The 12,246-nt window shown below is 39.3% G+C and overlaps 1 protein-coding gene across 10 annotated transcripts in view; it reads right to left on the bottom strand.

Moving 5' to 3' along the window:
* Window positions 1-12,246, bottom strand: part of Cask (peripheral plasma membrane protein CASK) — a 250,585-nt gene that overhangs the window by 196,364 nt on the left and 41,975 nt on the right. For all 10 annotated transcript variants that reach the window (XR_013087042.1, XM_076826255.1, XM_076826260.1 and 7 more), the window contains 5 exons: window positions 7,385-7,560; window positions 7,109-7,231; window positions 4,544-4,733; window positions 4,066-4,187; window positions 1,194-1,373 (listed from right to left, as the gene is read on the bottom strand). Coding sequence is in view for 9 of the 10 variants with exons in the window: in XM_076826255.1 (XP_076682370.1) it covers window positions 1,194-1,373; window positions 4,066-4,187; window positions 4,544-4,733; window positions 7,109-7,231; window positions 7,385-7,560 (791 nt within the window). In the remaining variant the exon portion in view is untranslated. The remainder of the gene's footprint in view (window positions 1-1,193; window positions 1,374-4,065; window positions 4,188-4,543; window positions 4,734-7,108; window positions 7,232-7,384; window positions 7,561-12,246) is intronic.

Below are 12,246 nucleotides of genomic sequence, written 5' to 3'. Positions count from 1 at the left end.
GAAAGAAATCGGCTGTGTGGCTATTGTGCGGCTATTTTTTATTAAAAAATCTAAAAAAAAATTGTTGTTTTTTATATAGATCATAAGAACCTTCTGTTATATTTTTAATAAAGTTCATAAATTCCTTTAAAATCACCTCCAAAGTTATTCTACCATTTTTGACCTATCATCGTGGCGTTAGCCCTGAATGTGATCGATATATTGTTGCTGAGATGAGATTAGTTGTGTGTGTACCTACTGATGGAATTTGATGGTGGTCCATTAAATAAGTTAAACTACAAATGGTCGGTGTGAGGTACTTGCAAATATTAAAATACTAGCTTCACTATCCGGCTTCCCCGGAATTTAGATTCTAAATTTATATTTTATATTTTTTTATGAAAACAGTCACAGTTATCCGAATGTAGCAGAAAAGTTATTGTTCCTCAATTCTCTACGAGGACAACTTTCGACAAACTACACCTGTAAAATCCCTAATGACAGTTTCACATACTAATCATTGTCTGAAGGAAATTAGGACCACCGTAACAACTATGAGACTTGCAACTGTATTCTTGTACGTTCGCATGTTTAATAAAATCGTTTCGTCACGTGTCAATTAAAAAACTACGTCTTGCAACTCTTTCAAACAAATGCTTGATGTTTCTATAGTAATCTTACTTTCCCAAGTAGCTAGGTATCTCTCATTTTCAACTGATTTTTCGTAGAAATAGTCACATTCGACTATAACAGACTATGTAACTGCATACAAAATTTAGTCTCTATGCCAGCCCAAAATTATTTATTTCGTTGAAAATCAAGTTCGAAGCACTAAAGGTATCAGACATTTCTGATGTATCGAATTTTAATAATCAGCTGCGGCATACGTTTTCCTTTCATATTTAGTAATATCTTACACGATGCTTGGGTTAACCATCTTGGTGGATGCAAGGCCCATTTGAACCCACCTTATACTACTTATGCTACTCATTATTTATTAATATCGTTGCTTTAAGAAAATAGGAATTTTAAATTATAATCAGATCAAAATCCAACATTAACGCTTATTCTGCGAATTGTACAAATGCAATTATGCTGCAGGTCAAAGTGGACTCTGCATCCGTTATCCAAAGATTAACAAACCTATCTTTTTTCGTGAAAGTTTGATTATACGGTGAATCGACGAAAGTTGAACAATTCCTTTGAGAACTTACCCTCATGTGCGGCTGGACCAAAATTTCGTGCAGCTCCCGAAGATCCGCCTTGTCGATGTTTCGTATTGTTGAATGCTCAATTTCGCGGAGAAGTTCTTCAACCTCTCGCGCACGCTGAACCGCGTCTGTTTGTGGCGCCCGACAGGGTGTTGGGACTCGAGTTGAAATCCTATCGTAAAGCTGAAAATAAAAATGATCAATTGGTTATTACAATTGTAATTGGCTAAGATCGATCTTATCGAGTGTAACTCTCAAAGGACAATGGTAGAAATTGGCCAATTTTGGACCTGGCTGGCAACGAAAGTTTTTTACAGAATATATATTTCTACAGGTCTTAAGGAATCGGAAATGCATAATTATTTATAAACCCTGCAGGCAATGGGAATGTTATAATATCTTTCCTCGTTTATGATTACACTAATTGAAACGTGTCATATTATAATATTAAAACTCTTCTCTTATAAATAGACCTAACCCAGCAAGGAAAGAGATTCTCTATATTTAGTGGCGTATTTAGGGTGGGGCAAGCAGGGGTGGCGCAAAACATCCGAAAAAAAATAGTATTTCTTGAATAAATTTATTTGGATAGTTAACGTTATTAGTTTACGCTTGTTATTCGTGTGCTTCGCATGCCTCTTTAGAGAAGCTTCGAAAAAAATTGCTGCACTTTTCGGCTTCATTTGCCTCCAATTTTCGCCACTTCCACCCTTCGGCATCACTTTCTTTAAAAGGATTCTCCAAATTCTAAATAAAATGTTTTGTGTGATGAGCACTTTTAACATAGAAGTAGAACAGAGAAGATGGAATTGGAATGATATGCGTGAGTAGAAGCGAGTGGGGGGGACTCGGGGGGAGGGTGTGCAAATTCTACACTTGCCCTAGGCATTGTTTACACTAAATACGCCACTGGAAGGGAAATGCAATTCGAATCTCCACGCTGGTACACACGGTCATTATGATAACACTCAATGAAACAATAAACATTTTTTAATATGCTAGAACTGAAACGGTGTTTTTTAACATTATTATTATTATTCTTCTGGCAAATATTTCATTCAAACAATGTTTGTTATTGTGAATGTGAAGATGATGAATGGTTTGTCAATTCATAATTGTAATCAAATAAAAATAAAACGCGCGTAATAAATTTACAAAATAGGTTCCAATGTAGAATGAAATACATCCTTATAAAATGTCCAAGTTAGAGGTTATGGAAGCAATTAAACAGTTCCGATCTGGAAAACAAAATAATACTGTATTATTATTAATAACGAAGGGAGATAAGTAAAATGAAAAAGAACGTGTGCACATTGCCGTGAAAAGAAGAGGACAAATAAAACGCGAAGGCGCGCGCTGCTCACTTCCGCTGACGGTGAAGATGAAAAAAGGCGCCAATATTTAAAAGAGAAAGCTCCAAATAAATGGGAAATAAATTTGTATACATATCCAGTAGACTTAATTACTGCCACCGAAATTTTTGGGTACCCATTCTACAAAATTTATAAAATACATTTGCAAATATTCCAAATCATTCATCTGGAAATCGAAGCTCGATACGAAATAAATGCATCGCACAATTTCGATGTATTCTGTTGAGTCAACGGAATTGCACCAACAGTTACAACACACCCTGTGTGTACACTGGAGGTGACTTTACGCATTAATATTCCACAGGAGGCTGACCAATTTGTTGTTGTAATAAGCGTGCCTGCACTACCCCCCGGGGAAGAGGTTAATCGTATTCGCGGGACAAGCCCCTAGTTCATCGCGAAGCCTTTAGATGTCCTATCATGTCAGAGTTAGTGCATGTGTGTCAAGTAGCGCGACTGCATTGTTTACATTGCCGGCGAGGGCAAGAAACGAGGGCAAACATGGGGGTGGTAATTGTCCGAGCCCGCGCGCAACGGCACCGATCTACTCACCAAGAGACCTGCAATCTCGAGTAGATCGCCGGCCAGTTCGGCCTCGCCGATGAACATTAACTGGCAAAGTCGCATTTTCGATCACGAGACCCTCGGCATACCCCCGACACGTGGGTCCGTGCGACCCCACGCCACCCTTTATGCAACACAAAGGAGATGCACATACACGTCCGCCCGCTCGAAGCCGCGGTTCAGCGACTCTACGATCTTGCGTGGCATTTTATTTACCACAATGCCACGTCGGCCATCTTGACAGCGGAGGGGTCGGGCGCTTGCGCCCCTTTCCTGGCTAAAATGAGGGCGCGTACCTCTTCCCTCGGGACATAAACATAATAAAACACGGAAGGGGTAAGAAGAGAGAGGATACGACGGAAGGTGGAGTGACCTTGAGGGGGTAACGGAAACGGAAAGTGGCGCCACGTCCGATGGAAGCATCGATCGTTAATGTAACGCGGTTGGCAACGGATGGAAGCTTGTAACAGTGATAACCGCGATGATGTAATGAAAATCAGAATCTTGGGGGTGTTGCAAGTGTTCGTACCAAATGTTGGTAGCTGATCGAGATGAGTTCACCATCACGCAGTCGGTATATTATCGACTCCGTTATATGTGGCTGAATTGAACTTCCGTGCCGGGAAAGTATGGTTCGAAACTGGCTTCTATGCATCGTGTTACTTAATATTTGTAGGCGTTACCGTTTCAATCAGGTAAAATGACACTCATCGATTGTATGTATTGGAACTATCATAAGAATAGAAGCACCGAACAGTGGAATGTGTACAAATTCTTTACGAGTGAAATGGAGCACAGTTTTACCTAGCATCAGTGAGGATGTAAAACCCCCGGCTTGAAACTGGTAACTGTCCTTAACTTCCTTGTCAAGAGGGTTTAGAAACTGCATTTCCATGTACTGTCTAACGCGTTTGCGTGTTTAGAATAAATACTCGTACCTCTAAAATCGCTCGAAGGCGATAATCATCGACTGCACTCAAAATTTCATTGCGCGTCAGTCTTCCACTCTCTTGAAGTACTTGGATATCGTCCAGAGAGTCTAAAATTTCAGCCACGGCACCTAGAAAAGAATTTCATTCCTCTGAAATAACTGGAGACACCTGCGCAAATGTTTTCTTTTCAAACGTAACGCAACAATGGAAACACTATTAAATTCTAATGAGAAATGTTACAGCTGACAATCTTCTCAGACTATCTTGACACATAGGAATCAATATGGTCGTAGTGGCTCGCAAAGGTTAAAGTAACTTATAAACTTTTCTTAGGGCCATTCAGATTTACTTGACTTAAACTTTCACTGCGCTGAACTATTGAACTTATATCGCCCATTTTAGTAACACCTCGTTTCACTGATTCATTTTATCTATCTATGACGTTATACTTGATTCAGACAGATTCCATTAAAAATATTTGTACCTGTGATCGTGATCTCGTCATCTCCAATATCGAAAAAACCGTCGCCGTTAACTTCCGAGTAGGTGGCGTGCCATTTTGCTGAGCAAACCGCCACCTTCACAGCTTCCTTCAGCTTTCGTCTCGCGTTGAATTTCTTAAGCTCGTCTATCGTTTCGGCTAAATGCATCCGGGCCACGCCCTTGTCACGATCCTGCAAGTGCAACAGAATCTCTTTAGCGAGTTTGAAGCTTCAACAATCGACTCGAGCTACCTGTTACTAACAAGCAAAATTAGAACACTGCGTAGAATCTGTGCCATATAATTATTCATTCTACATTCGACATGCCCACGGCGCTATTCAGCTCGTTAACTAGCCACCTTTTCAAGCTACAGTTACATATTTCTCTGACCAAGGAAATCGTAGCATTCATTGATGAACACGGTCGGGTTAATAAATAAGTGAATATTCAGCGATCGTACGTGACGTTGCGTTCCATTGAAAGAGGGCAATGGTATAACTGCGTTAAAAATGCATGCGCTATGTAAAGACGTATCAGACGATTTCCTTTTAATGGGAAAGAAACGACCCTGTTTCTGCGAAGTCCTTAGGGGTTCAGCGAATGTGCAGTCACGTTCAAAAAACTGTAACTAGCACAGGGAAAAATACACACCGGTACAGTTATTTTCATTAACCGGTGGAACTTTGCCCCTGCTATAGCGATCGATAGCCCAGTTGCACGTGTATTGCATCGATATATGGGGTGACTCCAAGCTTCGCTACCTTAGGTCACTGGCTAACCGCCGTATCACATAGAGAGGTATATTCTGCACTTTATTACACCATGTGTCCTGCACATGCGCACGCACATTCGCCGGATATAATAACAGAAAATGAGGCCGTTTATCGAAAGCCTGATACGATATAAAAAGAAGCAGATACGCCCGTAGCATCCGCTAAATAGAAGTTGTTAGCACGAGCGCTCTGGAAGTATGCTAGTGCCGCCAACGAGCTGGCTCTACATTATCACCATCTTACGAGCCCTGACTTTCTCTGCCTTTTTTCTTTTCCAAGATGGACCCAACGTGGCACGGCGGACTAGCTATTTTTAATATGACACAGATAATACATTGTGTTTTTTACCAAGATCATCTACGACCACACTTTAGCTTTGAATAGTTGCTAATCCGAATAACCATTCTTATTCCGAAGTTTTCCAAGCATTCTGAAAAAGTGGTAATACTGGACTAACTGAAGCTACCCGTTAAAAGTTGTATCTACCTAGTAGATACTAGGGCTGTAAGGAATATTCGAATATTTAGGAGTATTCGAATATTCGATCATTATTCGAATAATTAGGAGCATTCGAATATTCGAATATTCGATCATTATTCGAATAATTAGGAGCATTCGAATATTCGAATATTCGATCATTATTCGAATAATTAGGAGCATTCCAATATTCAATCATTATTCGAATAATTAGGAGTATTCGATCATTATTCGAATATTCGATCATTATTCGAATAATTAGGAGTATTCGAATATTCGGAGTGACCGAATTTCGGATCGTACCGAATAGGAATTTGAACATGAAATATTTTTTCACACGTTCTTGTGAAATTCTTTTCACATTGACCCTTACAATTATTTGTACTTTAAACGATAAATTTGGAACTTTATTAATCTTTGGTAAATTTATAAATTTTCAAGCGAAAACAACCATCAGTTATTAGTATTATTATTCAAATTATTTACAATCGTTATTCGACCAAAATATTCAAATAAATAATGATGAATTATTCGAATAAATAGAAGAAACAATTTGCTGCAAGGACTAAATAGGTACTATTTAAATAAAATACTGCACTAAAAGGAATTCATTTAGATAATTGAGACAGTAGTGAAAGCAACAACAGATTAACCCACATTTTTTTCGAAATTGAATTAGTAGCAATAACGTATTCCAATAGGCTCTACTAATCACATAAAGTAATAAATTCTTTTTTTTTAATGTCGGTTGGTCCGTTGTCGCTCTCACTGCCACAATTATGTTACATACGTATATATTTACTCGAAACTATTGGAATAATGCCTAATTCTATTTCGCAGTCGATCTACGCGACTTAATTTTCAACATAAACGGTGGAACATTAATACCTATAAGCAAACATTTGTGTAGGAAACTAACAATTTTCCAAAGATTAATAATGTTCTAAGTTTATCGATAATATTCGAAAACTCCGAATTATTCGAACATTGGGAATCTCCGAATTATTCGAACATTCGAATACTCCGAATTATTCGAACATTCGGAAACTCTGAATTATTCATACATTCGAATACTCCGAATTATTCGAATATTCGAATACTCCAAATCATTCGAACATTCGGAAACTCCGAATTATTCGATTATTCGAACATTCTGAAACTCCGAATTATTCGAACATTCGGAAACTCCGAATTATTCGAGTATTTACAGCTCAAGTAAATACAAGTAGTAAGAAATTACCGAATATCCCGGAACTAGGAAAAGAAAGTTCCACGTTCAATTCGGGTGGAAGCTGAACGCGATATATGCGACTTACTCTGAGCCATCTGTGGTTGAGGACCTCCTGAATGGTGATTCTGTGATTCATGTCCGTCGTGAGCATTCTTTGTATGAGATCCTTGGCTGGCTCGCTGATGGTGTCCCACAGTGGCGTTTCCATCTGCAAATTTCACGAGTTTCTCGTCACCCGTCACGGACAAAACGGTGAATGAAGGGGGAGGTGGGGGCGCGTTGGCCAGGCGAAGCGAAATATCATTAAATATCCGGCGAACGCACAATGCCCGCAGAACGGGGGAGTCTCATTAGTTTTTACCTGCACGCGTCCTCTGCAAATTGCTTCCCGCAGTCTGTCCCGCGAGCCGACGAACGGCAGCGTGCCGGTTAGTAGGACATGAAGTAGCACTCCCGCTGACCAAACGTCACCAGGCTTCCCGTACTGTCTGCGCTGGATCACTTCCGGCGCCATGAAGTGCGGGCAACCGACACGACCTGAACGACCAAGAACGCCGTTAGACGGGTGTAAAACAATCCTCGGTGTCGGGCCAAGTTGAAGCGTGGCGTTCAGTGATTGCTTCGAGAGTTCGCAGTCGATCGTTAGGTTCGATGAAACTTTCGAAACCGGCCGGAAAGTTTCGCCGCCGAGTTACAACCGAGAAGTTGGCAGCTTCTTGCGTCAGCTATTAACGATCCGCAAGCAAGAGCAGCGTGACGTTTCAACGAATTCTTTTAGTATCCATCGGTCGATCGGAGCTTTTCTTTTCGTTAAGACCATCGGTTAGCTCGACAAACGAAATGTAGAGAGAGAAAAAAAAAATAGTAGGAGAACGAATAACAAGAAGCTGTTTCATGTTCGCATAGACGGCAGATCGACTGGACTGAGCTGAATATACTTTGTATGTGATATCAGCGATCGAATGTGTGGCATGTAAACGGATGGAACATTCAGTGAAAAGAGAACGCATTAGCGCATCTAGCACATCGTACGGGCACAGAAAGTATAGAGATTTTGCGAATGATTGCGTGCTAATCGAAACACAAACATATCGAAACGTGTACAGGAGGATGGTGGTTGCAGAAATGATACATGAAGCCGCGCAGGAGGTAGCAACAATTCACGCACGTGGAGGGGACGTGTGCGCAAGGAGATGCGTTTGTCAAGACCAGAAGCAAAAACGACACGAACGCGCAGAACGTTAGAACAGTAAATGTAGAAGTCAACGTAGTTGTACGTTAAATAGGTGGTACGGAATTTAATGTTACACGATGAAGTATAATTGATACAGGAGGATCCACCGAAACTGAACGTTTAATCATATGATAAGGAAACTTTGCTCGACTTTCTTCAGGTTCGAAGATAATGTTCTTGAAAAGTCACTTTGTTTCAAAGTAATCAACGTTATCAGTGCACCTTCAAATTCACTGTGCGATTTTTTAAACAAAATTTTGATAGGTCATATTTTTTATGAATGATTGGATGGAAAACCCGTGTTACATTATTGTATTTGTATTTTTCCAGTGGAGTAATAATTATTAGTGCAACATTCATCTAGAATTTTTCTTAAGGAAACCTTTAATTATTAATGTATTCGAAAAGGGGAATGTAAATTTGTTTGAGTATTCATTGATTTTGGAGACATTACGAACCATAACCGTTGAAAGAAATTTTCGAAATTTAGCCACCTTATGAAATCACGCAACATTCATTTATTTTTATTTTATTTTTCGTCTTTATTTCACCAATCTTATTACATAGGCTGGCGAAAAGGATTTGAATATTTTCTTTTACCTTTCACACAAACGAAATAATTAAACGTTCTATTTCTGGCGGATCTTTTCATAAACAATGCAGTGGTGATTAAAAGGAAGTTTATGCAACGAGTGATAACAAAAATACCGAAATTTAACAAGGAGAAACTATATTCCCATCTGCAGTGCCGGATTAAGACCTTTAGAAGATCTAAGCACTTAAAAGATTTTGAGGCCCATTTATACTGGCTGATCAAGGGAATGTAAGGTACCTTAGGCATTTCCCATAATTTGCCTAAAAAGTGTTTCTAACAAAAATAAAATTTTAAAATTCAGAAAATTTATATGGTGCCCCCATTTCTCCTGATTCTCTAAGCAAGTGCTTATTTTGCTTATTGATTAATTCAGCACTGCACATCTGTGTAACAAAGAGTCAAGAGATTCCCAAGAATGAGTGATACCAATGTGATAGGAAAAGTCTGGCGAAAAAGTTGCTTATACAGACACATAGAAACATCCTTTTTACACTTTCTTTTATCCACCACTGTGCGTAAAGGGCGTGTACATTGCAAAAGACACTGAACACGAAAATCTGGATGTAGTAATATACAAATACAGTCCAAGTAAAGTATTTCTTGCGCAATATATTTACAGCAACAATTTACGTACACCCAATACTTTACTGCACGTGACGTCCTGCCTATCACAAGTAAATATCTCTTAAATTATTAGTCGTTTCTGTAGCATCGGATGCGTTGTTTCGAAAGCAAAAAGAAACTCAGCAAGGGATGCTCCATCGTTAATAAAAATAAGAGAACGGGGAACACCGTTGGAAATTAAAGAAGGCAGGCTAAATCGAATTTTGCGCTTTCCTACACCTATCAGAATCATGTAAAAGCGCAGAAAAATAGGTCGAAATTAGCATACGCTTACAGAATCAAGTATATACCCATGACATGTGGAAAATATGCAAAGGAAATGCATCGTGCTATATATGAATCATTCATTAACGTGTAGAGAAAGTTCTGATGCTCTGCAATGAAATGAAAATGAGGGCGCAGAATTTGATCCTTTTGAAACGAGCACTCGTGAAATATTTCGGGGATGTACGTATAACTCTCGTTATAGCAGAAATAAAAGCGTTGCGCAAAGTTAACACACATGCGTCGTATCGGTTGCAAAATAGCGTTCCCGGATTAGTTTTACGATTATAATTATCGGTGCAGTGAAATAATTTTAATTCTGTCCCCAATCGTTTTATTTACATGTTAATTGCGTCACGTTTAAAAAAAAAAATGAATCATATTACATCGGCCTTTTCAACAGATGCAGAAGATATTTGTATAACAAGCTTCCTGATTACACGCGCAAATAAACAATTTTTATACTTCTGATGCCAGTGCATTAAATTTAAGTACACGGTACAAGAACTCGCGGCTGCTCCCGAGCTGCGGGTTCTTTTCCAGACAGCACTGTACTGCTCGAGAGATTTATGTGCGAAATTTATTGCAGTAAGTGATTAACTGTAATTGAATAAAACACGGAAGTTTTATAATAATGAATCACTTTTATTGCGTATTGTAGATGAAAGAGACAGTGTGACTGTACTGCACTCTGCTTTAAATAGAGACGTCATCATGGGAATATCGTTTAAAACGTAAAATCTGTCATTTTCAGGCGAATGACTTTATTGCGCTATAAACTCTTCTTTACTGGGTACTTTTAAATTTTCGCCGTGAACGGAGCGGATTCAAAAGCCCATTACCCTCTACGCGAAGTCGTTTTGTTCACGTCATCTTTAACGATGAGTGTTTAGAAGGTGCTTATACAATCACGCTTTATGAATGGTTCCAAAGTAATTGCAATTTAATTACTATTACCTAGAATAGTCGCTTCTGTTATTTTTTTATCGTATTGTCTCGCGTGAAATATAAAACACCGGTGATCAGATTTTGTGGTAGCCTGCAGGTTTAAATAGCGAAGCGTTGAAACGATAACTTGAGAGAGGGATTAAAAATCGTTTTATTGTCACTGTTATATTTACACAATAGGGCACTCTTTGCTGTCGACACGGAAACGTTTTAAATCCTGCACGCTTGACACAACTACATAAAACTCCTTTCAGATAATTACAGCAATGAAATAGATTTTTGCGCAAAACATACAGTGCGTGAAAAAAGGATTTGAGACTTGGAAAGGGGGTTTCACTCGCTAAACAATATTGTGATACTGACAATAGAATGAACAGAGTAAAACACTGTTTTTAGGTGTGCTTAGAATTAGTAATTAAGGGTTTTCTAATAGCTTGTGAGTCAACGAGTAGAAAATACCAATCGTGTACAAACCTGTAATATTTTAGGATTTCGAAGGTTTTTACGCAATTCTGTGATACGAAGATGTGAAGTGCGAGTGAAAATAATAAATAACAACACTCTAGAGTCTAAAATTATTACTACAGTAGGAAAATTATTTGCACAGTGTATGTGATGTTCAGAGAAATATAAATTACTTGAACCATCAAAATCGAAAATCAATTCTAACATTTCAACCTACGTCCACTAAACATTTCTTACTCAGTTTAAGTAAGCACCCCGTGCCCTTTCCATGTCTTAAATCTTCTTCACCAACACCCTGCACGCAGTCGCGTTTATTTGTCCGCGTTCATCTTCGTTTAGCGCGAAATATTCTCGGAAATTTATTGAACACACCGCTGTTTGTAATGCACGACAATCCACCACGAACAATAAATTACAGACAAACACAAAGAGACACACAGAGAGGCAGACACACAGAGACAGGCTAGTCTACCGCTACGAACAATGACGACACAAACAAGCCCAACAATCGGGCAGTCTTTTACCACAAACAAACAAATAAACAGAAAATCTTTGAAGGGTTTGTTACGTACAGAGGGTGCTGGCTAACATCACGATGTTATTCGACAAATATTCTACCGGCCAGTTCATTATTTCCGATTCAGGGAACACACGGCGCGTGAGCCTTGCACACGCAGAATGTTATACTCAAATACGTGTGAATAAATTCACCGAACTGCGTCGTTAGTGATCCATTTCTCGTTTAACGTGGACAAGGCACAAGACGCTAGAGATATCTCGACAAAGCTGCTTGGAGCTTCTGATCGAGAAGACAGATCGTAATGAACCCTTCAATCATCGAATCCCTACAACGATGAAGCAAAATCGGTGTCATTCGCACGCTACAGAACGGAATGCACGTGGACGAGGGTCTGGAGCGAGCTGAAAGAAAAGCGAAAGAAGAGAAAGGGGGGCGGGGGGGTGGAAAACAAGGAACAGAAATGAACCGGCCTCTCTGTCTCATTCTTGAAGATAACCAGCTCGACGACACAACGTGTATATACCTGTCACTACGCGAGCCTGCACAACGATCTTACAGGAACAAAACTACCGC

Source organism: Andrena cerasifolii, chromosome 14 (assembly GCF_050908995.1).
Source record: "Andrena cerasifolii isolate SP2316 chromosome 14, iyAndCera1_principal, whole genome shotgun sequence".
NCBI lineage: Eukaryota > Metazoa > Arthropoda > Insecta > Hymenoptera > Andrenidae > Andrena > Andrena cerasifolii.
Note: the sequence above shows the minus strand (reverse complement) of the source record. Positions and strands in the feature narration are given on the sequence as shown.